General features: G+C 35.2%; 4 protein-coding genes across 5 annotated transcripts; 2 read left to right on the forward strand and 2 right to left on the reverse strand.

The window, feature by feature from the left end:
- Nucleotides 1–1,388: 1,388 nt before the first annotated feature.
- LOC128681921 (zinc finger protein 271-like) lies at nt 1,389–13,178 on the reverse strand. The gene is made up of 9 exons (XM_053766250.2): nt 12,709–13,178; nt 11,741–11,875; nt 10,876–11,035; nt 10,194–10,307; nt 9,367–9,489; nt 9,008–9,118; nt 7,183–7,839; nt 3,358–3,495; nt 1,389–3,003 (listed from the first exon to the last, which is right to left on the reverse strand). Exons 1-9 carry the CDS (start codon nt 12,814–12,816, stop codon nt 1,820–1,822), a joined length of 2,730 nt encoding a protein of 909 aa, XP_053622225.2. The 5' UTR covers nt 12,817–13,178; the 3' UTR covers nt 1,389–1,819.
- A 1,128-nt stretch (nt 13,179–14,306) lies between these two features.
- LOC135310017 (zinc finger protein 845-like) lies at nt 14,307–18,607 on the reverse strand. Of its 2 annotated transcripts, none has more exons than XM_064436938.1 (2): nt 18,341–18,607; nt 14,307–17,355 (listed from the first exon to the last, which is right to left on the reverse strand). In XM_064436938.1, exon 2 carries the CDS (start codon nt 16,977–16,979, stop codon nt 14,703–14,705), a length of 2,277 nt encoding a protein of 758 aa, XP_064293008.1. In that variant the 5' UTR covers nt 16,980–17,355; nt 18,341–18,607; the 3' UTR covers nt 14,307–14,702. The 2 variants fall into 2 exon arrangements, with proteins under 2 accessions (XP_064293008.1, XP_064293007.1); XM_064436937.1 differs by having other exon boundaries at nt 14,307–17,358.
- A 294-nt stretch (nt 18,608–18,901) lies between these two features.
- LOC128681922 (histone-lysine N-methyltransferase PRDM9-like) lies at nt 18,902–25,506 on the forward strand. The gene is made up of 7 exons (XM_064436908.1): nt 18,902–18,980; nt 19,092–19,168; nt 19,936–20,029; nt 22,073–22,179; nt 22,818–22,957; nt 23,392–23,513; nt 23,974–25,506. The coding sequence occupies exons 1-7, from the start codon at nt 18,902–18,904 to the stop codon at nt 24,906–24,908; spliced, it is 1,554 nt and encodes a 517-aa protein (XP_064292978.1). The 3' UTR covers nt 24,909–25,506.
- A 574-nt stretch (nt 25,507–26,080) lies between these two features.
- LOC128681962 (uncharacterized) lies at nt 26,081–27,286 on the forward strand. Its single transcript, XM_053766345.1, has one exon. The coding sequence runs from the start codon at nt 26,181–26,183 to the stop codon at nt 27,255–27,257; it is 1,077 nt and encodes a 358-aa protein (XP_053622320.1). The 5' UTR covers nt 26,081–26,180; the 3' UTR covers nt 27,258–27,286.
- The last annotated feature ends 377 nt before the right edge of the window (nt 27,287–27,663 follow it).

Genomic DNA, 27,663 nt, shown 5'->3' on the forward strand with positions numbered 1-27,663 from the left:
GGCAATTTTAAATAAAATTTTAATCTATTTATTATGCTATAAAAAACTATACTATAACAATATAGTCTTAAGATATATTACAAAAATTAATGTGTACAACCCGGTCGCGTTAACTGCGTACCTGGCGGCTGTGACGTCCACTCCAGCTAGGTGCGCAGTTAGCTCGACCGAGTTGTAATAGTACATTACTATATAAGCACGGTAAGTTGGAAAATTACAGCCGAGACATATTGGTAGCCCAAGCCGTAGGCTACAAGAAAGCAGAGGCTGTAATTTCCAAAGCGCACGTGTGTCATACGACGTTTTATAACATATTTGTGAGGAATTAAAGAAAACTCGAAAAATGATTTTTTTATCTCCTAAAAATAGTTTTATTTATAAAATGTTGACCATTTATCTGACGTAAAAACTCTTTGCGTTTTACATTACAATACAATAACGCACAAGTGCGTAATAAAATACAATATGATATCGAAATTAGTGAGTTTTACATCGTCAGAATAAATTATAACAATGATTAAAAGTAGGCATAAAAATTGAACTAGAGTACATTCCGGTTCCATAGTGTTAGAAACAATAAATAAATATTGTATTAATACATAAATAAATAATATATTAATTGTATGATTAATTCGGACTGATCGCATTGTGTAAATATATTTTAAAGTAGTTGTTATGACCAGTGAGATATTTGCCGCTATTTTTGTGAACGATCAGTCCTCTATGGTGAGAGAGAAAAAAGAGAATAAACGCTGTTGAAATGTAAGTACGTTTTATTATTTAATTTATGTCTATTATAATGAATAATTGTTTATCATCACGCTTATTCTCTGCATAACACTCGTTATTAGAAAATTCAAGTAAATCTATGTATATTTCACTTCTGAAACGCGGGAATAGTTGACAATTTCAAATATGCCCAACGAACCTCTAAATTTATTTGCCATGTTCCCTATATCGGCTATCCTACAATAGCAGAATGACGAAAAATATAACCCTTGTAGATTTAATAAGTCTGTATGACACAACACTTTATTCAGAAACTTCGAACTAAACACGGAGTTGGCGGGACATTTATGGCATTATTCTTTCACTTCACTTTTTAATTTTATGGCTCCATCGTTTGGCCAAACGATGATTTTGCCAATGTCAAGGTTGACAAAGACACTGTAAATATTACTAAGAATTATAATCGGTTAAAAATTCTACAGCGGCAATTGACCGGTGTCCAAGAGCAGGGGAATTTTTCTTTTTTTCTTTTCACAGTATTGCTAACGCTGCTGTCAGATTTTATGTCATTTCACAGACGTCAGGTCCAAAATGCCATCCAATATATTTTAATATCAGGAATTTAAACAGTTGTACTTTAAGGAATCAACACCTCAATATTATTTTTTATATTATTTTATTTCTTAACACATACGATTTTTCTAATGACCAGGTTTTGTAAAATCTATTATCCAGGACTAGAATTTAGGAAATGTGTTATGTCGTAGCCATATTTTAGAATCAAAACGTTTAACAAAACCACCTCGCTCTGTTGCTTGACCATATCTCACAAAGCTGCCAAGAAGAGGAAACCAACCTTGTGAAGCTGAGTGATTTTTCAATGTGGCTACATTACGTTACGGCGGTATTCTTTGTGCAATATTATTGCTATCTCTTTCATCTTGCGTATCAATAACGATAGAGATAGCAATAACACGAAATTTTGTAAAACGGACCGGAAATGCATTTTGTTCAGATAAAGTCTTTCCATCTGCAAGTATTCCGTTTAGCTTATCAACAATATTATATGTAACATTCAATTCAGTGCTATTTACACTAAAAAATCAGGGCTTCCAGAACGGGACGGACTTGGAGTCGAAGAGGGTGACTGTTTTAGACTTAAAGACACTTTAGGATCATCCGGAGAAGATGTAGGGCTTCCGTGGCAGGAAGGAGTAGGACTAGCAGGATTGGACAGATTAGAGTTCTCCGGAGAAGATTGGAAATCGAGGCTTTTGGAAGGTTTAGCTACGTTGCTTTCCTTCCCCTTTCTTCGCGTACTATAATTACTAACTACTGTGCCTTCACTAGACTTTTTCACTCTCTGTCTAGGCTTGTCCGGCGTCTTCTCATGAATTCTTCTGTTATGACTTTTCATATTGGTTATCCTACTAAAAGTTCTATAACACACTGGACACTCATATGGCTTCTCGCCTGTGTGTATTCTAAGGTGTTTCGTCAAAACATTCATATATTTGAAGTCGCGTTGGCAAACATGACATCGGAATCGTTTCTCATCGGAATGCTTGACTGAATGCATTTTCAACTCGCTTGCCCGTTTAAATCTCGCTTCACACACAGTACACCCGTAAGGTTTCTCGCCGGTATGAGTCCGTAAATGTATGTTTAAGTAATTCTTGTCCTTAAATCTATTTTCACAAATCGGGCACTGATACGGTCTTTCATTAGAATGGACACTCATATGGGTCTGCAAGTATTTGTCCGTGGTAAACCCTCGCTGGCAAATAGTACATACGTAAGGTTTCTCACCAGTATGTCCTCTAAAATGTATTTTCAGATCAAACTTTCTCTTAAATTTGAAATGGCAGATCTCACACTCAAATGGTCTGTCATCAGTGTGAGATTTTAAATGGATTTTGTAATCGTTTATATTGTTAAATTGCTGTTGACACGCATCACATTCATGCATTTTGTCCGTGTGGGTCTCCAAATGCCTTTTCAAGTGTGGTATTTGGTTGAAACGTCTCTGACAGATGTGGCAACTGTACGGTTTCTCACCGGTGTGGGTCCGTGTATGACTCTTTAGGTGATGCTTCTGTGTGAACCTGCGATGGCATAAGGTGCATTCGTGTGGCCTGTCCCCGCTCTGCATGCGGAGTTCTATTCGAGACATAGGCTTTGCGGATTTTGCTTGTTCTGTGTTCTCTGTGTAGCTTTGGTAATTATCGTTTGATTGTATATGTTCGTCTGTTTCATCTTCAGGGTATGCCATATCTGTAATTTAAAATATACGCCTTACTTATTGTTAAAAATAAACAAAAACTGCCATGTCCTGCTGTAAACGGTTGAGGAGTTCCCTAGTTTGGAACGCCGATGGGTTGCACCATCTCATTTATTTATTTTTTGTTTATGTTTGGGTATGCTTATTATAATAATACATTGTCATGGAAACTGAAGCGTGGGAAATATCAACTCTGTAGTTCAACTGGAAGTAGGAGACATGTGTCTTGCAAGATTTGATTACAGACAAGGACAGGTATAAACAAAAAATGCGAAGACTTGTATGAATATGAAAAAACTGTATATAGATAGCCCACTAGTTGAGGAATGGCCAAACAAAGGATATACCTTCTGGAATGTCTGGCACCACTTCAATTTCCATTGTGAGTTCTTTAAACACGCCTACATTTGTCTCCTTAAATATACTGTCTGTGTGTTCGAGAGGCTCGCACTTGACATTCACATTTAAGTAAGGGGCTGCCATGTGTCAGCGTTCCTGTAATAATACTAAAATCTTATTAATTTGTTCAATACATTACATTAATTTATTTATCAAGGTACAACAAACAATTACAAAATGGAAAAGTACAACTGAAATTTAATAACTAGTAAAATAATTTTGTAACCAATATATTCTCAATTTGTATACATATTCTTTAAAAAGTTGCTACTATAGAGTAAACTCAATAAAATGTGTACTGTACAGTAGGTTTTAATTAATTTAGGTCCATCTTAGTACACTGGATTATTGATTTGACTGAAAAAAAAAAGAAATTAATTAAGGTGAAATTATACAGATAATAAAAATGACGAAGATATTATTTAGAAGAAAAATAAAATTGAATAACAATTCAGCTATGAATGGTGCTAAAATAAACACTCACAAAAATATGAAGATGCAGTGGGTGCCATCCCACATAGGAGTTCGAGGTAATGAATTGAGAGAGAACAGGAGGCGGACTGCCGGCCTTATGCTTCCGAAAATCTGCCCACTGTAAATAGATATTGTATTCAGAGACGGCAACAATATTTTGACAGGTGTTCGGAGTCAAAAGGTATTTGGTACAGGATAATCCAAAAGTCACCAACTTCGGTGCCCTGGTTTGACTGTGCTAGCCTCTCTAGGGAACTCCTTGTCTCCACATTTAGGGTGAGGTCAGGCCATGTTCCAGTAAACAAGTTCTTATGATGCGCGTGACTCGGTCAGATTTGTGTACTGTGTGTAACAAGGAGGAAGACTTAATACATGTCTTGCTGGAATGTGGTTGATATTCTGCCCTACGCGATATATATTTAGCCACAATGCCCGTGTGTAATGGATTGCTGAACATAGTGTAGAGCAGTCCATTATCACAGGTGGCTAAATCCATTTATATCATGTGGACAAGCATTATGAAAGCTAGATAAGTTTATATTAGAGATCCCCCATGAGGCTGACATATTCACACAAAGTGCACTGAAGCCTTGTCAAAAATTTAGAAGAAAAAAAAATTCAGCTGTCGTATTGTTTTTTTTTTTTTTTAATCTGTTATTTCTATAGGCTTCGGATTACATGATGATGGTCCATTAGTAGCCTAACGTGACATTTGTAAAGGACATGTAGACGTCCAATTTTAGGGCGGAACCACACACGATTAAACTTGTGAGATTCATAATTTTAAGATTCCAGTTTTATCTAGCCCACATGAGTGTACAGCAAAATCTATATATCAAGTTTTAGTTAATAAATTATTTATAAACGGATTTTGTGATCATTACATGTCATCCTAAAGGTATCCTTAGGGATAAAAAGAATAAACCTAATCTTGATCTATGAAACCTAATCTTATATAATACAGGTAAAAAGTAATAACAAAGAATAGGCCAAAGTACATAAAATTACTTACGCAAGCAAAATAGACGATTTGACGTAGTTTTAGTAACTGAACGTTTTGCAAGAAATAGTCATGGATTTTGGAAGAATTGACATGAAATTATTTGTTACACAAAGTGCACTGAGCTACTGCAATTATGTATTAAATTATTGTTCAACAACTGTTTCTACTTAGTTCGTTGCACAAACTAAATACGTAATACCATTTTAAAAAACATTTTATTTAATTAATTTCCAAAAAGAATGCGTTGTACTGCAAACAATTGGCCATTTATTTATTTTGACAAGAAAAGAGAAATTAATGATGTTGCCAGCAAGCATTAATTATTATTTAGGCTCTTATGGATGCGTTCTAACAAGCGTAATTTTTACGTCGTGTCGTCCCACTACAATATTGTCGAACTCGGACATATTTGCCGACGCGAATTCATGAACATTGCGTAGGTAGGTAGTTTGTACGAGTAAATACTCGTAAATAAAAACTTAGTTTTAATAGTAGACAGAGAAAAATACGTACCTATCATATCTTTCGTTTCGCTCATACAAGAAAATTTGAACCTACCTTTTGTCTCTAGTCGTGTGCCCGGCCAATCTGTCGCTTTGTATGAAATTGTGTGAAAACATTCTCTCTCATTTTGCTAGTTTGCCATTTTTAGTTCCTTTGTTTTTAGAAATGCAACATTTCAATAAAAAGACAAAGAAAACTTGCAATTCGGATATCAGATAACTATTGGACGAATAATATAGGTAGTTTATATTCATAGGTTATAATCTACGAATAAAAAAAGGGTATTTATTTTTTATTTTGTTTATTAAAATTTATTCTTAGACTTTATTGAATACAATGTTGAGATCTTGACAATTTACCACAGATATAAAACCATTTAATTACATCGAAAACTTATGCTCATGGTAAAATAATAATCTAATGTATAATATATTATATAGGTACGTAGTCGTAATAATCTTGTCAGATGCCTTTAGGCGACTTGAATAAAATCTGACAACAGTGTTAGCAATAACACACTCGATATGATATTGGTGATTATTTTGAGAATTCATAATTAATTAAAAATGTATTACTACAATTAATTATTAATATTCAGCATCTACATTATATGTAAATGTACTTACTTACCATATCAACCTAGCTTGCAAGATCTGGTTTAAGAATATATTTCTCAAAGAATTTATATTCGCTTGTGGTGTGAAAAACGTACACTGTATTTGTATAATATAACATACTTACCCTACCACACGCTTCGCGTATATGTACATAGATTAATAAATAAATTGACAGTGAGCGACGAGTCACCACCAGCCACATAATAATTCATAATGATTACGGCAGGTGTCCGTACTCTTTGCAATAGCCCATTTGAAGTCCTACCAAATATCATTCCATAGACGAGCACTTCTATCCATCATTCTGCTTTATATTGGTATATCCGCAAGCGGGTTTTGGCGGGAGACCTACACAACATCAAAACTATCTAAGGGGCTTATACGTGTTGGATCTGTATCCCCACGCAAGCCTCTCAAAGGACCGGACTTAGTGTCGTGAATTTTTAAAAGGAGATATATAATAATATTAATAAATAGGTAAATGGACGTAAATTAACTATAACACAGATTCACGGCTACTGGATGTGGCAAGCTATTGGTACTTATATATCAGTAAAAATTGCCTTGGCTTCTATTAGACACAATTATTTTTCTTAAATATCACCTATGTACAGACGTAGCTGGCATAGATTAGGTGTTTGGTGGAATATGACCGACGGATTAATCCGACGTTCGCGTTGACAGTGTAAAAAATACTACACACTGTCAAAAAAGTTAAGAAAACAAATCGATCAATGCCGACCATCCTATTTGGTGTTGCAATGCGCAAAAATGTAGTTCGTCAAAAATCTGTTTTCTTGACAGATCTATCTATACTAAAAATAAGTCCACACTTACTAATATTATAAAGATATTGATTTTTGTCTGTAATTAATAAACTCAAAAACTACTGGGCCGATTGATGATTTATATTTTTGTTTGTCTATACCTAATATTATAAAGAGGTAAGCGTATGTGAGTTTGTGTGTTTGAGGCGGGTAATCTTCGTAACTACCGAAACGATTTTAAAAAATCTTTCACCATTAAAAAGGTACATTATCCAAGATGGCTATATATTTTATCTCAAAATTCCCACGGGAGCGAAGCCCCGGGCAACACCTAGTTGTGTATAATTTAAAATGTCAACGTAAAAAGTAAGACTATGAGAATACGTTAAAAAAAAAAACACATCTAACAAGTTTCACGCCAATGCTGGGTCTTCAAGTGTCTAGACAGATTATTGCTGTGTTTGAACCATCTTTTACAAAAGTGACACTTGTGCTTATCATCCATGTGGCTACCTAAATGTTTAACCAAATTGCTTTTTTGCCTGAATCGCCTTTTACACTCGTTGCACTCATAGTGTTTCTCGGTTACATGGCTCCTTAAATGTGTCATTATGTTTTCAATGCCTTTGATCTCATTTTTGCAAACTGTACATTCGTAAGGTTTCTCGCCGTCGTGCGTTTTCAAATGTCTCTTTAAGTGTTCGGTTCTTTTAAATTGTTTCTGACAAAAAACACAGTTATGAGGTTTCTCGCTGTCGTGGGTCCGTGAATGCCGAATCAGCATGTCGTTACGCTTGAATCTTTTTTTGCAGACCTTACATTGGTAAGGTTTCTCGCCGGTATGTGTGCCCAAGTGTGTTTTCATGTGTCCGGAAGTTGTGAATCGTCGTTTACATACTTTACATTGGTGTGGTAACTTTTTGTTTTTGGCTTTTTGATCTTGTTTATTTTCTTTTTTCTCGTCGGCTGCTGTTGATCGTAAAGAATTAGAATCTCGTTGATTCTGTATCTCGTCTGTTGTACTAGATTCAGCGTCTATATGTTTCTCAGCCGTTGACGGCTTGTCTGAAGTGTGAAAATATTAAAAATAAAAAATGGTTGCCTGTAAAGTCGGTTTTACGGGCGAAGATTTTACGTGACAACGTCTTTTTACGCGCGCGGCAGACCGATCATAGTTGAGTGGGAGAGAGACGCAAGGCATTCGGCGGGCCTCTCTCTCGTTCGGTGACTCATCGTAACGTTACCGGGCGTTACACTTTTTCATATGTGACTCCCAGCCGCAACCTAATTTAAGACGTTGTCACGTCAATAATTTTAACTCTTATAACAATAGATACACATATGTTAGTAACATTTTCTATTTAATGCTATTTTTAAATTTTTTATGGCAACACAGTATTTACAACTCAAGATAAAGTACCTGAACTCACAAAATTTTTTTTTTCTAAATTTTCGACAAGGCACTTTGTGTGATTATGTCAGCCTCATGGGTGATCTCTAATATAAACTTATCTAGCTATCATAATGCTTGTCCACATGATATAAATGGATTTAGCCACCCGTGATAATGGACTGCTCAACACATGTTCAGCAATCCATTACACACGGGAAAAACTTACAATCAATAGTACACATTTGAAATAGTACAAGTAACTGAACAATTAATTGACGACCTAGGTGGCGCAGTGGTAAGGTTCTTGCCACTGAACCGAGAGGTCCCGGGTTCGATCCCCGGTCGGGTCATGATGGAAAATGATCTTTTTCTGATTGGCCCGGGTCTTGGATGTTTATCTATATATGTATTTGTTATAAAATATAGTATCGTTGAGTTAGTATCCCGTAACACAAGTCTCGAACTTACTTTGGGGCTAGCTCAATCTGTGTGATTTGTCCTAATATATTTATTTATTATTTATTAATTGAATTTACTACTTTATTTGTTAGACAAATTAAAAATACCCCCCGACTTTCAATATTCATTTCGCTACAAATTTTGAACGGCCGTACCGATTTTCATGAAACATGGCTAAGAACACTCGGGATAAAATTATCTGTGACACAAAAAAAAAACTAAACGAAAATCGATTCATCCGTTTGAGAGCTACGACGCCACAGACAGATACACAGACAGCCATGTTAAACTTTTATAGGTTTAATGTGCCCGTCTGCCTGCCCGACGTAAAAAGAGGGGTGATCTCTTTTTGGGTCGGGGGCTAAAAAAGAGATTACTCACCGTCTCCCTTCTTCACGTCCATATCAGCGTTACATTCTGGTAGACACAGCGGGTCTTCATTTTCAGTTTTGACCCCTGAGATCTCTCGCACGCACATTGGTTGGGGAAAACCTGCAATACAATTGTTCAAACAATGTTTCCTCAAATCTTCCCGGCTGCAGGGCTATGACGCCGCGAAGCCCGGGAAATAAACCTTAAAATTCAAAAGATTTAATTGTGATTTTTTAACTACACTAGCTTATGCTTGCGGCTTCACTCGCGTTAATTTGAAGGTATGTCCTTCTCCATACTTCAAACTATGTTTGCCAAATTTTAAGAAGAGTTTTAAGAGAGAAGAACAAACAAACAAACCAACAAACCTTTCGTAGCCTCTTTAGAAGTCACGTCTTTGATGTACTGCGAAGGGGCTTCTTCTTCTGTGTCTACGTCACATTCACCTTTTACAACAGGGATATCGACCATGTTGTCCAATTGTAGGTTCCCTGAAAACAAAAACTTGACGTTATACCCGCGGTGGTCCAGTGGTTAAGACTACCTAAGATCGATAGGTCCCAGGTTCAAATCTTACTCACATAAGTTTGTATATCAATCTGACTCGATAGTTGTCGTGGTCCATCACTTCCTTCATGACTTGTACACTAATAATATATAGGTACACTCAACAGCACATCAAGTTATCCTGCATGAACTGAACACCTATGACGCGGTAATAGCGGCGAGTTTTGCAATGAACTTGCGTATGTTGATGTGCTGTTGACTGTACAAAATCAAACCATTTATTCAGAAATTAGGCCTTAACAGGCAATTTTTAACGTAATATTCCAAATCAAACAATATTTACCAAACCTACAAACTACTAGCTTTTTAGAGGGCTCTACGCAGAACAGCGCACCCGGAATCGGCTCCCGACTAGGGAACTCCTCAACTGTTTACTGGGACCATCTTTAGAAGCAAACAATGCCAGCAATGCAAAATGATCTCTGATGATACGTCAATAAAAAGTTGTGTCTAAAAACGAAATTTTTGTAAAACAACTATATTTTATAAACATCCAAGACCCGAGCCAATCAGAAAAAGATGATTTTCCATCATGACCCGACCGGGGATCGAACCCGAGACCTCTCGGTTCAGAGGCGAGCACTTGCCACCACCACTGCGCCATCGAGGTCGTCAAATATTACGTTACCTCCAGCTTCAGTCATATCCACATCAGTGTTACATAGCGAGGTGGTACTTTTTGTGTCATCATCGCATTCACTCTTTATATCCGGAATATCGACCATATTGCCCATGTCCAGTGCTGTGGCACATGAAAAAGTGAAAATATACAACACATTACAAATTATGTACATTCTAAATAACTTAATTCATCAATCCACACGTCATGTTGCTTGTATCGCGGGTCCGGTGGACAAAAACACAGAAACGGGCACAACGCATCCAGTACGAACATCCAGAACACAAGGACATTTTTAAATACACAGATATAAATATTTGCCCGCGTCGGCAATCGAACCCAGATAACGGACAGTGGCGTGGTGACCACTAATTGGTTAGAAATTTCTAAATATTATATTTATTTGCAATTTATACAAAAAGCTTTTAAAAAAAGAAACAGCTTCTAGGATGAGAATTATACGCCCATGAAGCATAGGCAAAGAAGCTGCCTATTGCCTTTTGTCTAACAGTTGTGTGGCGACACGCGGGGCTGAGGCAGACGAGTGGGGTACGCGGTTCCGCTATGGTTCTGCTTTTTTTTAAAAATAAACACTGCACCTTTACATGACGTTTGTGCACCTTTCATTTTTGCTGGGCACAATTTGATACAACAGATTATTTGCTATATATGGTCCGAGTCTACGTCTTACCATCGTGTTCCTCATTATCAGATTCGGTGGCAACTGGCTCAGTTTTGATCTCGACTAGTGATGAGTCAAGATTCTGATAACATTCAGGTTTGGTGGCGATCAGAGGCCAATTCAGACCATTCGCACGGCGATCAAACATTGATACTGATTTCACTGATATCTGGAAGTAAATAAAATATATAGAAATCTTAAGAATATTAAAATTAAATTTATATCGAGGGTCAAATGCACACAACGCGCCCACAACCACCTCCGCAGAGCTTGATGTGGTTACAACTGCACCACAGAGGTCATGTCGGTGAATTAAATTTGTGAAAATCAATAAAACGCCACCCACCATGTAGTAATACAGGCATAGTAACACAGGTACTTCACCGTGAAGGTTGTAGGGCAGTATGTGTGGCCGTGGCTTGAGAGACACCACACAGACAAACACATAAAAGCTAATTCCATATAGAAATGGTGTTAGTGTAATGGTTAATGTACCCGTTTGTAAACTGAAAAGTCTCAGGTTCGAATCTTTCTCGTGCCACATCAGTTTGTTTACCAACCTGAGTAATTTATTTTTTTTAAATCTATTTTTTGTCGAGGCTTCAGTTGCTTGGTGGAGGTGCCAGCCTCATGGGGAAATTCCATTTTATTTGGTATTATGTCTGCCTTTGGATCATCACCCCTCTCCAGAATGTATAAATACATCTGGCCTCTGGAGACAATGGTTTAATGGTTTGTAATGTAACATAGATCTCACCATTGTCCAAAGAGAGATCAAACTGAGTCATGTATTGTATTTTTTATCGACCAGAGCCTATTTATAGACCTCTTTCAATAAATCAAGTAACTTTTTAGGATTCAAGTGATACTATACCTTGGAATGACAGTGAAATATGGCATTCAACACATTGTCAGCTTTGTTCGAAGTCAACATTAAGTTGTGGCACTTCCTGAGCTGAGCGTGGCAGATGTAACAGGCCACTATTGGTTTCTTGTTGCGAGTGTGAAGCTAATAAGTAAATTAAATTATTATTTTCCTAAGTGTACAGTATAATTTTAGCTACTGTGGCTATAGATATGAAGCAAAGATGATGTAATCACTATGTTCTAAATTCAAATTCAATAAGGTTGGCCATAAAGTCCATTGTCACCTGCGTACCTTTTTTCCCAATTTAAAAAACGACAGTTTCGGAATATATGAAATGTATCGCATGGAAACTTGGTATAGGGTAGGGGTCATACAAGTAGAAATCGTCAACATTTATTTAAAAGTACACGATATTAATTCTATCTTCCTAACTGTGTTGGTTTGTTACTCTTTACATTTTAACCACTGTAGTCTTGGCTTTTCCACATTAGAGGGACCGGGTTGTGGTTCCATTTTAAACAAAAAAAATTTACAAAGAAAACAAATTTCAAATAAATATATTGTGTGCTGTCAAACAAAATGGCAGCCAAATGTTGTCAATCTCTGTCATGGGTAAGTGGGAGCAAGGAACTTTATGGCCATTCTACATGAACAATACTTTAATATAATATAAAAGAAAGGGAAACACACTTCCAAAATTAGGATTACTATAATCTATATAATTAGAAGTTTGTTTATAAATTTTGAATTTGATTATGGAACGTCCTATCCTACCAATATTATAAATGTGAAAGTTTATTTTGTTTTTCTTTCAGGCAAAATCTACTGGATCAATTGTTATGAAATTTGGTACATGTGTAGAATATAACCTGGAATAACACATAGGGCACTTTTTATCCCAAAATTCCAACGGGAGCTAAGCCCCGAGGCGCAGCTAGTACATCATACAGGATTAATGACCAAAAACTACTTACAGCAGTGCTGGTGATCTTCTCATATACTTGTTGCAGAGGCCCATTTATATCCAGTAATCGAACGCCCATAGCCAGACAGATGCGGCAAACAGAGGCAGGTGGAGACATCTTAAAGAACTTCAAAAACGTTAAAAATACAGATAACAAACGGTGCACATGAAGTGTCCACACCTTAACCTTGGATCTTGGCTATGATAGAGCAGTTTCTGGAGGTTAGGTTCAAGTCCAGGATGCTCCAGACTTCAAAAAAATGGTTTGCAAAAAAATACTTGTTTACATGATTTCGTATTTGATTGTTGTATATGTGAAATTGCGATTAAGTACCGCTATGATCTGGTTTATCGCTTATGTATTTTTGCCATCGATTTTGATGTGTAACTATTGTTAAAAATTGTAAATAATTAAAATAATATGTCTTTCAAACTTTCAAACAAAAACACAAAAATCAATATTTGTTTGGAAATGTCATGCATGTCAAATAAAAGTTCTTATGACAATGACAATTAAAAAGCAAAGACAGTAAAAAAAAAAATATCTTGCATCGACTCATTACAGTTTTGCAGTCTTAGATTTACAGTGGAATTATCAACTTTATATTTTATAAAAAGCATTACTAAAACCAACATTAAACATAAACTCAAATCATATTTTTGAATAACCTGAAGATGCGTTGCAAAGAACCGGTTTTGCGCCAGTCTTTATGCGACCTACGCTACGGCTTCCACCGGTAGGAATTATAAAAGTAATGTTTATTTCACATTAGTCAAATAACGGAGTGTTAAGTTTGCAGGATCAATAGTAATTTCGAAATGTGCCTATTTTATTATTGTATGTTGTGCTTGATAACTTCGATTGTATGCAGATTGTAGTGCATCCATATAAACCTTCGTGGTTTAAGGAAAGCATTATTATAATGTACTTATTGTAAAAGTTTTGAATGAAATAAATAATTTAAAAAAACTGCAACAGCAATTGATATATTTTGTTGTGTTATTTTGTAGCACTACCCAGAAGATTAAGAGCCCACAGATGTTTACTTACGATGTTGCACTCATGGAATTAGTAGGTATTCCGAAAGTACTTATTAAATACATGGCTACAATATATACATAAGGCCTTAAATAATATTAGTAATATTATAAATGCGAAAGTTGTGAGGATGTATGTGTTTGTCCAGTAGATTATGTGTGAAAGGTCACACAATCTACTGGACTGATTGTTATGAATGAGTATACTATAACGTGGAATAACTCATACTGCATACTTTTTATCACGACATTCCCACGGGAGCAAAGCGCCGGGGCGCAGCTAATACAAAATAACTCCTAGAAAAAAACAAGAGAATATCTCTCGGTAAGCTCTACTTTCTCATCCGATAAGGCTATGTAACCGTACTATGTGAACGTGACCCATTTTTCACAACTTCTTAACCCTAGGTCGAGATTGAAAATATTCACGAGACCATACAAAAATATTTGCTAGTGTCGAAGCCGAAATACTGCTTTCAGTCCTACTATCCTTCTCCAATACGCACGGCCTTCACACGGCCTTCGGCACCATTTAAAAATAATAAACAAGGTTTCAAAGTAAAGAAAAAATATTTCCAATACACTTTATTGATAGGTATTCAAATAGATATTGTGCAAAATATAGGTATGTATGTATCTTAATTAATAAATTATTTTAAGGTTTACGTTTCAACCAGTGATACGTGATTGCTATAATACTTACTTACGGCCTGTCCCGGCTTCAAAACCATAGCAAATTATACAACTAAAAGTTCCTCTTCAACCAATAAATCTATTTAAAAACTCACATCAAAATCCGTTGCGTACCTAGTTTTAAAGATCTAAGATCTAAGCATACATAAAAAAAGCGGGAAGTGACTGTTGTTTTTTTTTAAACAGAGGCTTCAAGAGGAATGTTTAGCTGTTAAATTTATAATGTTTTTACTCGGGAGCTATAATTTTATAAATAGTAAAGGGATTCTTAACCTAAGGTGATATTGGCTCACTCTTTACTACAGGCATCTCTTCTGAATTATCATTAGTCGTGCTCTCAGGCTCCACCAACTCGTGGAGAGAACCGAATCCCAACTCTTCATCCCCACTCATCTCCGTCGTACACAATTCACTAAGGATCATTTTACTCTGGCAACTATCGGAATTCATCAACTTGTATCTCTGTATCGAATAATCGAAAGAGTTGTACGTTGATTTGCAAAATTCGCACTTAAATATAAAAGCGTCGTTCGATTGTTTGGACCGTTGGTATACCTCGAAGTAAACGTCTTCTTGGAAATTTTTTATACAATCTTCACAGTCTATATTGAACACACGACGTTCACTTCCATAGTTAGCCAATTCGTCCGGATCAAATTCCGGATGGAAGTTTTTTATGTGCCGCTTCAGAGTTTCCCTAGTGCTGAAATCTTTCATACAGATTATACAACGGGGCAACGCCTTTTTCATACTCGGCAAGATATTACAAAACTCCTTGTGCTTCTCAAACTTTTCATCTCCTTTAAAAACGGAATTGCACTCTTTGCATTTGAAAATGGTATCGTCGGACAAATGTTTTGTTTTTAAATGTATTGTTAGCGCTTCGTTCGAGCTGAATGATACGGAACACAAGTCACAAGGATAGGTGTTCATATTGAACGAGTGTAGTAACTTCAAATGTATTTTACATGACTTGGCGGACTCGAATCTTTTGTGACAGATGTGGCATTGTTGAAACGCTGTAGAATCTGGGTGCTTGGACCTGACGTGTTTACGTAAACTCTTCTTCTCTTTAAACAGAGTTTCACATTCAATACACTTGTATCTTTGCATACCCAAATGGGTGTATTTGATGTGTCTCCGTATGTACCTTTTGGATTTAAACTGCTTGTCGCAGTAATCGCATTTCGACCACGCGACGTGACTGTGCACGTTTTTCTTATGAAACGCCAAATAATATTTATTGTTGAACATTTTCGAGCAAATCTCGCATTCCACCGCCTCGATAGTGGTGTGCCTCAGCTTAATATGGTGCTTCAGCGATCTATCACTGTAATACACTCTTTCGCATTGGTTACATTTGAAATTTCCTTCTAATGTGTCGTCTCTTGTTGAAGTAATGTTCGAGTCCGCGATATGAGCTTGCGGATGAAAGATTTTGATGTGAAATTCTAAACTCGATATGTCTGTGAACAATTTGTCGCAGTGAGTACACGCGTTAACATCCGGAGGGGGGACACAGATCTTCCTATGAGCGGCGATCGTCTCTTCCGTGTAGAATTTCCCAAAACATACATTACAAGTTGTCAGACGGTATTCCTTGTCATGTACATTACGCAAATGGTGTTTCAGCTCGTATATATTGTTGTAAGTGTTTGAACAAAATTCGCAGTTCAAAAACACATGCTTCGGTCGCCCTCCCACGTCTTTCAATAGGGAATCTTTGCAGTATTTATAGAACGTATCAAACGAGTGCTCAGTTTTGATGTGTTGTCGCAATATAGATTCACTAACGAAACTGCACCCGCAAGTTTGACAAGCACAGGTGTTTTCGGGTTCATAAACATTGTGGTAGCTTGACACATGGGTATCCATGTTCTCTTTGCCAACAGTACTGAAATCACAATAATCACAACACAACACATCATTGCTGTCGCTTCTGTGTCGCGTCCGCATATGTCTTCTAAGACTTTGGTTGGAAGTGTATATTTTGGGACAGATACTGCATTTAAATTCTTCTTTTTCCCCGTGGTACATTTCTACGTGTCTCTTTAAATTCGCGTTGCTCGTATAAGCTTTGTCACACATTGGACACTGCACATTCTTAATATTATGCGAATGCATATGTTCGTTCAGCCGTTTCCTCTCCTTGAAGACTTTTTGACATACACCACAGCTGATCGAAACAGTGTTATGAAGAACGTTAATATGCCTCTTCAAGTTGCGTTCAGTCGTGAATATTTTCTGGCATAATTGACACTTTATCTGTGGGCCTAAGCCTTGTAGATGTACAGTCATCATATGAGAGACTATGTTCTGTTTTCTTGTGAAGATTCGTCCGCAAATATCGCACTCGGGGTATGGTTGGTCGAACCTGTTGTGCCCTCTGTACAGGTGGAGTCCTAGCCCGGACGGACTGCCAAAAGTCATGTGGCATATTTCGCAGTAGCACGAAGAATTCAAATGGCAGTTTTGAATGTGTGTTTGGAGATTATATTTCCTTGTGAAAGTCCGGCTGCAGTAATCGCAAACAAAGTCTGGGTTATTCATTTTTAGGCTGTGTTATGATAGAATTTTTTTTTTTAACAATGATTATTTATGATGAGGGTAATTGAAGGAATCTCATTGGAGGTATTTCAATATTCAATGGGCGATTCAAAATGGCTGCAAAGAGCAGAATTTCTGATCTGTGGTTAGATGGAAAATATAAGTAGATTTTTTCATTCAATTAAAAAATTGACTTGCAAGTAGTTGGTGCTAATTCTTCATATTTACAAAAGTATAAGTATGTAAAATAATTCTGTAAATCATAACATGAAGTTTTCTTCATTATCTAGATTCTGCCTCATGGTACAAATATAATACTAGAAATGCAATTTTGGAGAAGCGGCTGTAGAACTTCCATCTGGTTCTGGAATGATGATAACTTCTGAAACAAAACAATTTTTCTTCTTATTGAGTTCTTACTAGATGTTGACCAGGGTTTCAATCCGTTGAGATTTTTGAGATAAAATATAGCCTATCACAATCTTGGATAATGTATCTTTATAATGGTGAAATAATTTTTGAAATTGGTTGGGTAGTTTCGGAGATTACCTGCCTCAAACATACTAACTCACAAACGCTTACCTCTCTATGTAATAGTATAGATAGCCTTTTGCCTGAAGTTAGGCCTGCATGAATTTCCTATAGAATATATATTTTCGGGATTAAAGGTATGATATATCCTTCTCCATACTTCAAACTACATGTATGCAAAATTTCCAGAAGATTGGTTGAGTATATAGAGTGTGAAGAGGTAACAAACTTACTTTCGCATTTATAATATTAGCTGGGATGTTATTGCTAAAACTGCTATCAGATTCCATTGAAGACATCTAAAATCCATAGGCATCTGATGTGACTTTTTTTTAGAACTACTTAGAAATAATGTTAAATATGAAATGATGTTAAATATGTTATTATCTATGACTAATGTTGGATCATCTATAGTTTTTTTATTGATCCAATGCAATAAAAAAAACTACTTTGCTTAGATCCCTTTGCCTTTCCATATGGAACTTAACAAAAAAATATATATATCACACTTAAAAATAAGAACAGTGTTCTACAAGTCCAGAGCAGCCCAGTGGCTGACAGACATTTAATGCAGCTAAAACTACTGAACATAGCTGAAATTTGGTATGTAGGTTCTTTGCTAGTGTAGGAAGTAAAAATATTTATTGTACCAAAAACAATAAATCGAGCATTAAAGAGGATTTGCCAAAATTTATACGGGAACAAGTGCTTGTTAAGCGTAGGTACATTTTGATATAAAAATAATAATAAAAAGATTGTAACAAAACCCTGATGATGCTTATTGTGAGCTCTCGACTTTGATTAAAAAAATCGGAGAGGAGAATAGAACTTACCATATAAACAATGAATTATTTCATGTCTTGAATACCGGAACTTTGTAGCAGTAGCAGGGATATAAACTTTTTTATAACTCACTATTATGATGAAAACGGAAAACGACGTAGAAAATATTTGCTTTCTAAAAGTAACCACTATCCGGTAAATGAATTTGAGATACCTATCTTATTCAAATTATTTCGAAATTCACAATAAAAAAGATTTATTTTTAGAGAAAGGAAGGAAAGCAACAAAATCCTATTTCAAGCCCAGATTTTGACAGCACCGTTTGACAAAGCTTCCATTGTTATGTCAGGTGAATGACACTGACAGTTATTTTATTTCTATTTTGACTTTATTACGTAATGGATTATTTTTATTAATATAATAATAATAATACTTACCTAAGTATTGGAAGTAAATATGCAAAAGATCCTATCATAACAAACTTGTTCTACTGTCGTTTCAATATTATCTCATCTTGACCGTACAAAAATAAGGTTATAAGGTTTCTTTGCCTCAACATTTTTTTTTAAGTTTAGAGCGGGTAAATCGAACACTAATGTAAAAAGTTCAAAATGGATAAATCAAAGTTGCGCAAAAGAAAACCAATTAATTACTACGAGCCAAATGAGCCTTCTTTCGATGAATACATATGTAAGCAATTATTTAATACACATAACTTAGTATGAAAAATCGCTTGGTTAGGCACTGATTTCAAGAAATGAAGGAAAGTCAATAAATCATTTACTTTCATTTTACTTTCAGACTGCGAAAATTGTTACGATTTTGTTTTTGAGTACTGCGCGATTCACGGTCCACTATTGGTTATACCCGACAACAAGGTAAATATATGTAATTGATTTTTTGATGATCTTTATTTGTTGATCAAATATCTGTAAAAGTGACGATAACTACTTTGTAGTTTTCACATAAAAAACAGAGAATTCTTCTTTTTGGGCAGTTGATGAAAATGGCTGGACCTAAATAAAAGTGCTCAAAGTATTTTCATAATTTATTTCAATTTGTAGGTCTAACTGAAAATTTGCACTTTGGCTAGTACAGTCAAGCACATCAAGTTACCGGTAATAGCGGCGAGTTTGCAATGAATTTATATAGGTTGATGTGCTGTTAACTGCCGTACCATGCCGTCGAAAAATTCTCGGGGATTTTCGAGAATTTTTGTGTGTGTAGGTATTCTTTAAACTTTCGAAAACGGTTCGAATTTTGATTAGAATGAAACTTGTATAAAAATATGGACTACTAACAGATATTAGAACATTTTATGTTTTTAAATCTGTGGAACTACGACCGTATTACTACAAAGGAGTTGCGATGATTTTTTATTTTTATCAACCGATCTATATGTGCTGCTATAATATATGTACCATATATAATATACCATGCACTGTGGGGTTAGCATGAGCTTTTTGCGAAAACATAATCGTATTTCGATAATGTCACTTATATAGGTATATAGAATACGAACAGCGCCTCTATTATGTTCCGTACATAAATTTTGACGTTCACGACACGATTTCGTTATTTCAAAATCTTAAATTAATCGCACTAGAGTTTTGGATCAGATTTTTGCCTGTCATGTTCTCAATAGGTAACATCTAGAGCTGGAATACCGCCATGGGTGCCTCGTGCCGCTCTTACCACTCCAACGCCATTTTTGCACATAGCGCCATCTGAAATAATCGGTATGTACCTACCTCAATATCTACCATAGATATAACAACATCTTCAAAGTAATGTTACTTAAGTATTTTGTTTATTTTTTTTTTTATCTTCTACAACTTAATTTTTTAACTTCCACAATTTTTAATTTTTATTAAATAGTCTTTCTTATTTTCATCTGATCAATCCAGTTCCCTCCTCGTTCGTTAAGCGTTGGAGCAGAGTGTCCGATTTACTATAAATAATAATAAATATATTAGGACAAATCACACAGATTGAGCTAGCCCCAAAGTAAGTTCGAGACTTGTGTTATGGGATACTAACTCAACGATACTATATTTTATAATAAATACATGTATAGATAAACATCCAAGACCCGGGCCAATCAGAAAAAGATCATTTTCCATCATTACCCGACCGGGGATCGAACCCGGGCCTCTCGGTTCAGTGGCAAGAACCTTACCACTGCGCCACCGAGGTCGTCAATATTTTCTTGAGATCGAAAGGTCCCAGATTCGAATCCTACCTATGCCAAATAAGTTTGTATATCTACCAATCTGATTTAATGTATCTTAGTATTCATAACTCTTGCTTCCGGCGAAGGAATTAGTGTTAGACAGTTGTTCACTAAAATATCTACTGCAACTGTATATGGCGATCGCCATATACAGTTGCAGTAGACTTACGAATATCGATATTCGTAAGTCACGTCAGATGCCTTTAGACTAGAATATAATTTGACATCAGTGTTAGCAATGACACACGAGATATGAGAAAGATTCCTGCCACCCTAAGAATGACTAAATGTGATCACCACATCCTAATTAATATGCGAACGTATGTTTGTTTTGTTTGTTACCTCTTCACGCTTTATCAACCAATCTCAAATTCTTTAAATCTTGCTTAGATGTGATGTGTGGAGAAGGACATAGGGTACCTATCATCCCGGAAAAAACAACTGTTCCCGTGGAAATATTTACGCGGGCGAAGTCGCGTGCAACAACTAGTTAAATGGATTTGTTATTTCATTAACTCTTGTTGTGAATTCTAATTATAAGGTTATCCACGGGACAGGCTAAGCCTAGTGTGGGAACCTTTGTTGATAACAATCGGATTTGCATGTTCTCTTTCTTGTTTAGATTATTTCGTGTTTCGATACAAATAATCTGTAACATGTAATCTTTTATGGCAATAAACATTGTTATTATTTTATTATTATTTTATATTTCTTTTATTTTCTCGGTTTCCGATAAACCGGTATACTGATAGCACGGACCTAAGCCAAGTGGCTATCAGGGAGGGCATCAATATCGTTAATTTGGATCACTTCTTCTCTTCTGCTGGAGCTAGAATTTTGCATGACTTGATAGAGGAGTGTATTATCGAGGTGAGTATTAGGCAGACGGTGTGATTGCTGAGGGATGGGTGTCTGTGTGACAAATGTGTTTATGGAAGAATGAGTGTCTGTTTGCAAGAATTTTCTAACTAGGCGACAGGTGTTTAATATGACAGCTTTTTGTAATAGGTTGTAGGTGTGTGGTGCTAGATTTAATGTTCTTAGTGATTGATGTAGTTGCTTCGGGATAACGCCAGATTATTATTATTATGTTATACATTTCACACATGCTTTTTAACTTAATTTGAATTGCCACGGTCTCGGTAGCTCTGTGGTCAAGAGCACTGTGTTTCGATTCTGTAAGAGACGTCAAAAAACTCACGTCGGATTCCGCGCGGATATGGCTAATTTGCATTCTGTAAAACTCACTCGAACACTAGCGCTACACTTGCGGGTGCGTCGGCGAGTTGAACTAAACTCACTCCGGAATTTTGACAAATATGTATGAGGAGAGGCCGTGCAAATTTGCAATCTGTGAGTTTTTTGATAGATCCCATAGCGTGATTGCGGGGCTGGATAGACAGGGGCGCGGTTCTTTTTCATCTCATTCTTATTTTCAAAAACAACTGGTTAGCTATATAAATCTGCCATTGCGTCTCTTTTTCCTTTATTTTTTTTTTTTGTTTTTTTTTTGTGTAATAAGAAGTAGTATGTACTTATTGTATAAAAGGTGCCGGTCTCGGAGTGTTCAGTTCACTAACGTTGCCGCGCGGCGTGCGCTTCGGCCCTTACCTTGGGAAACGAACTGACGATTTCAACTCTGTGTATTGCTGGCAGGTAATTTTTTATAGTATGTTTATGTAGGTATCGCAATGCTGGTCTGGTGAAAAAAAAAATTTGAAGTCATAAGCAATTTGAGAAAGTAGACCAAATATTCAAATTAGACCGATATGTACCGAGACTGTTCTGGAAAGTTGAGACCACAGACATATTAATTGCATGGATTTAATAAGGACTTCGTACAAAGCACCTACTAATTCCATGATTATTTTGTGATAGACCAGAGTTATGCCGCGCGCGGGGTCCTTCTATATCTATGGTTGAGACCAATTCATGGAATTAGTATGGTAGATTGTTCAAATAGTTGGTCTATAATAAATTATTAACTAGCGTGTCGTGGTAATGGAAATAATTATATTGAACTTCCAAAATAACAAATCGTAATTTTACATGTTAAAAACAATCGGCGGCAATTTTATCTGTCAATATGTGAAAAAATATTTAAACTAAGAACACATTGTCATTTATTCTTTTATCAGTGGCCAGTATACTAACATAAAACCTGGACAAGGTGCTCTTATTAAATCCATGGACCAATTGAACAAATAAATAAGCAAAGTAAACCAAACAAGAAAATAAACCATATGTACAAGAAGTTTAATATTCATTTTAAATACTTTCATTATACATTTTAGATCCGCAAAGATGATGGTTATTCAGTCGTGGATGGCATAGACGGTGAGGCATCCAACTGGATGCGCTATGTTAACTGCGCCAGGAGCTACCACGAGCAAAACCTGGTCGCGTTCCAATATCAAGGCCAGATTTATTATAGGTTAAATCCATTTGAGTTAACTTGTACAACACGTAAAGTACCTAACTGAAGGTTACTATGAAACATAAAGTATGTAACAAGACGTTACGTCCACACATTCTCTCTTTTTACATGATGGGTATACGATATGGGAAAAAGAGACAGTATGTTGACATTAGTAACGTGCTACGCATGTTCCGTGAGACGTGAACTGTGCTACAACCTACCACGAAACATACAAATACGTAGCGTAATTATGTTTATATTTGGTAGCTTCTTATTCATTCATTATTTTACGGACAATGATATTATAGACAAGATAACTTACCACTTTTTATATAACAAGATTGATTTTCGTTAAAGTACTTATACGAAATAAAAAAAAAATTTTACATGTCAAAAATGAAAAGAAAATTATGTGATATTCTTAATTAAAAAAAAATTTATTGTTACAGGACGGTGAAAATAATACCGAAATTCACAGAACTCCTGGTTTTCTACGGCAGCGAGTTTGCGCACGCGCTTGGAATCGATTTGAAAAATTACAACAGTCCCCAGAAAATTACCGTTGGTGTTGGTAAGATTTTTTATCTTCTAAATTTGAAGATGACGTTCGCGGCTCGCTAGCGCCACCATCGCATTTTCTAATTAAATTTATAGCGTAAACTAAAAAATACCAAAGGAGCTGAGCAAAGGAGATTATGAAGGATTTTGTACTACATTTTCTATAATAATGCAAAATGTAGTACACACAATATACGATAAGGATTTTGGTGTCCAGTATTTTCTTTTTAGTAAATAATAGACAATTATGTCGAATATAAAACTATAATAATTTCTGATAAAAATTGAAATCTGATTAAAGTTTTCCATGGTATATTATATAGTTTTACACTACATGCCACTATTTCGTTTGCAATGATAAATAAAAGAAATCGATAAAAACGTGACAGTGGCGCTAGTGAGCCAGGAGCGCCCTCTAACAGGAAATGAAATAAATATTCGAACTTCCGCCCAATTTCCGGTGTGATTTTCAGGCAAATATATCATTGAAGAACATCCAAACCAAACAGAACCGATTGATGATTCACAGACACTTTTCAATACTGAAGTTTTGGATATAGTTGAAGAAGCACGTAATGATAATATAGACGACGAAAACGGAGAATACGAAGAACAAAAAGGCACAGGAGAACAAAATAAAGTAAACACAGTGACAGATGTAAATATAAAAAATGACAAACAAAATATTGATAAAACACTTAAAAAATCTAAAATTTGTGACGTTTGTAATAAATATTTCGAGCACGGTTTAAAAAGACACCGTCGTATACATGAAAAAGCTAATTTATTCTGTACGCAATGTAATTACAAAACTAATTTCACGTACAGATTTAAAAATCATATGAACAATCATACGAAAGATGAGACATATAACTGTGATAAATGTAATTACATTGGTTACAATAAAAAGTATCTCCGCAAACATTATAAGACTGTTCACAAAACAGCTTTGTCTCCTTTTGACATTTTAAATAGATATAATAAAAAATCTGTAGGAGAATCGTTTTCCTACAACTGTTTGAAATGTGATTTCAAAACCAATTCTGAAAATCAATTTTTCGCCCATTTGGATATGCACAAAAACAAATTATACAAATGTGATACGTGTAGTTATACTAGTAACGTAAGAAACAATTTTGTAGGTCATATAAAAATACATAGCAAAAATGAACCTACTAGCAAATTGGCAAAGCTGTTATATCGATGTGATTTATGCGATTATGGCAGTACTGTAAGGAAGAATTTTATTGCTCATACAAAAGTACACTTAAAAAAGGAAAAGAATGAGAATGCTGCAACTAGCCAATTAAATGAACATATATACCGATGTGATTTATGTAGTTATAATAGTACTATTAGGAGGTATCTTAATAACCATATAAGGAGAGTACATAATAAAAAAAAATAATATGTAGTTTAATAGCTATTTAAAAACATATTTACAGTACTTACCTAATAAAATAATTCTACTAGTATTAACTACGAGTATTAACGAAGTTATGGGTGAGATTTTAACGTATTATACGACAAATAATATTTACTAAGTAACAAATTGTTTTTGAAATTGTCGTCAAACACAACAATTGAAAATGTATGTAAGCAGACGGAATAAAAAATTAAATAAACTGTCAAATTTTGAAAATGGTCCGTCAGAAAAAAAAAGTATGATTATGTTGATTTGTAATATTTCTTAATAGTAAACTTAAACATTTATAAGTTTAAATCTATATCATTAATTCTAGTCTCTTTATGAAGAGTAGAAAATAAATAAAGCGCTGTGTTGAATTGAACGCATAATCAAATGTTGTTCTATAAAATTGTTTTTCACTCTCTGTAGACAAGACTGTATTAGAAGAGCTTTTTGTTTTGAATTAATTTGTTATTTAAATAAATATCATTCAGTTTCACAAGAAATGAAGAAAGCTTGTTGTAATCATAAAAGCATTTAAATTACACGATGAATATTACATTCATTTTATTGGATGATGAATATAAATTTACTTATATGTAAGACAAATACAAATAAATTTTATTATAAACACGCTTATTTTTATTTACCTACTTCCCTTTTGGTTGAGTCATCTCCCAATTTTTAATATGCATTTACAATCACCGTTTTTTTTCCCAATATTGTTATTAACATAATTAATATATAATTTGGTAAGCAATATGTTCCTGTTGAGTAACAAATATATTAAAATTTTGTAATATGTAATGGGATATGTGTAACATTCTTAGCCCTAAAATTGTTTTATTATAGGTATATATTTTTATAGATCTTGTATATTTATGCTATATCGTGTTTCATCAAGACCGCGGCATTACAGCGATTAAGGTTGCAATTTGATTAGTGTATGTGCACTTAACAGATAGACTCGCAATAATGAGTGTCTGTCACAGATATAAGATGTAATTTTCATAAATCTGTGGTATCTGTTCAGATTGTTCGGTGTGATCCGATGATTGATCCCCACAAGGCACTACTTTACTACTTTGCTCGCCTGTGGATCAAGGTACAGGGCTTTTCTTACCAACAAAATTAAAAAAAAAAAACAGTGACAGTTTGACACTGACATTTCATTGTTTTGACTTTCATAATCATAACCTCAAATCCAAATTAATTTTATCGTCCATGTGATGAGGTTTTACAAATAATACAGTTTTATGCTTTGTTTTTAAAATGTCGACCTTGTGTATTGACGAAGTATATCCTAAAAGTATTGAGAACCCATTGATTGTTAATTTTCAAAATGGATATCCCACCGACGAATTTGTTTCAAAAAGTTGTTTCTTGTACGAAGACAAAAATGCCAAATTCAAATCTATAGCCGTCGACGTTTGCAACTTATTGTATGCTGGTGATGAGGAAAAAGAAGATTTGGGCAAGACTTTGATATTAGCGCGTAACAAAATTACCGGCAAAGTGAGATTGATTGAAGCAGGCAACGTTGAGGTTAAGCCCGTAATAAAGCATAATTTGGACTCTGTACTAGACACCAGCCGCTTGGAGTTGAGTCGGAAGTTCGGTTCCAAGAAACAGAAGAAGGTTATGGAACAACGAGAGAAGTTAAAAGTTAACACGGAGACTGTAGTCAACCAAATGCACAATGTTACTATTAATATAGCTGAAGATCAAGTTGATCTGAGTTCATACACTAAAACAGATTCTGAAGACTTCTATATACCACCAATAAATCGCGAAGCCACAGATGTAAGTGATGTGTACGATTTATACAAAATATTAACAAAAGAACAATACGAGAAAATAAACTCAGAGATTGGCAACAAAGATATTACTTCAGACATGGTGGAGTGGATCAGAAACATTGTTATTAACAAATCATTAAGTACAGAATACAAAGTCTTAGCTTTATATGCCAGTTGCCTGATCAAATTATACGGAACAATGATGAAAGAGATAATTAAAAAAGCGTTTTGTGCATGTCCTCACTCACCAACACTGAATGAAGTTATATTAAACAACTTCACAAGTTACGTCAACTCGAAACGTAATAGATCTTTGCAGTTAAAAGACAAGTCTTTATGTCACGCCATAGTTTTTTTGCTGATTATCAACGATTTTAAATACAGTGCCGAAGATTTAGGGAAACATGTAAACATGGCTTTAAGGACATTAACAACTAAGGTTAGAGTGTTGGGAGCGTCGGTAGTGACCTCGGGAAGCAAGAAAATTGTTCAGTTGAAACTACCTCTCAGTACTTCCATGTTTGTTAGGCGGAAAAGTGCAAAGTTTTAGATGATGTAAATATAGTATTTTGTTATGTATGGCGGGATTTTATTCATTTCCTCCTCCAACTTGCAATAAAAAAGCATTATGAGTAAATATTAATTAACAATGGCATACAAGGAAGTAGGTATACCTATGTGTAAAAATTAGTAAAGCTTTTTATTCATGGGAAAGACAAAACATACTTTAAGCTATAAAATATTGTTTTGTCACTATTGCACAATATGTTTGCCTCTTTCTGAAAAAGGCAAACATATTTTGGCTTAAAGTATGTTTTATGCATGGATTTAATAAGTTATAGTAACTTCGGAGTATCTACTAATTCCATGATTTTATGTTTGTTATGAATGACAGGGTAAAAAGTTAAAATTGTGGAATTAGTAGGTACTCCAAGTATGTTTAGTCTCTCTGACAA

Source organism: Plodia interpunctella, chromosome 29, assembly GCF_027563975.2.
Source record: "Plodia interpunctella isolate USDA-ARS_2022_Savannah chromosome 29, ilPloInte3.2, whole genome shotgun sequence".
Lineage (NCBI taxonomy): Eukaryota > Metazoa > Arthropoda > Insecta > Lepidoptera > Pyralidae > Plodia > Plodia interpunctella.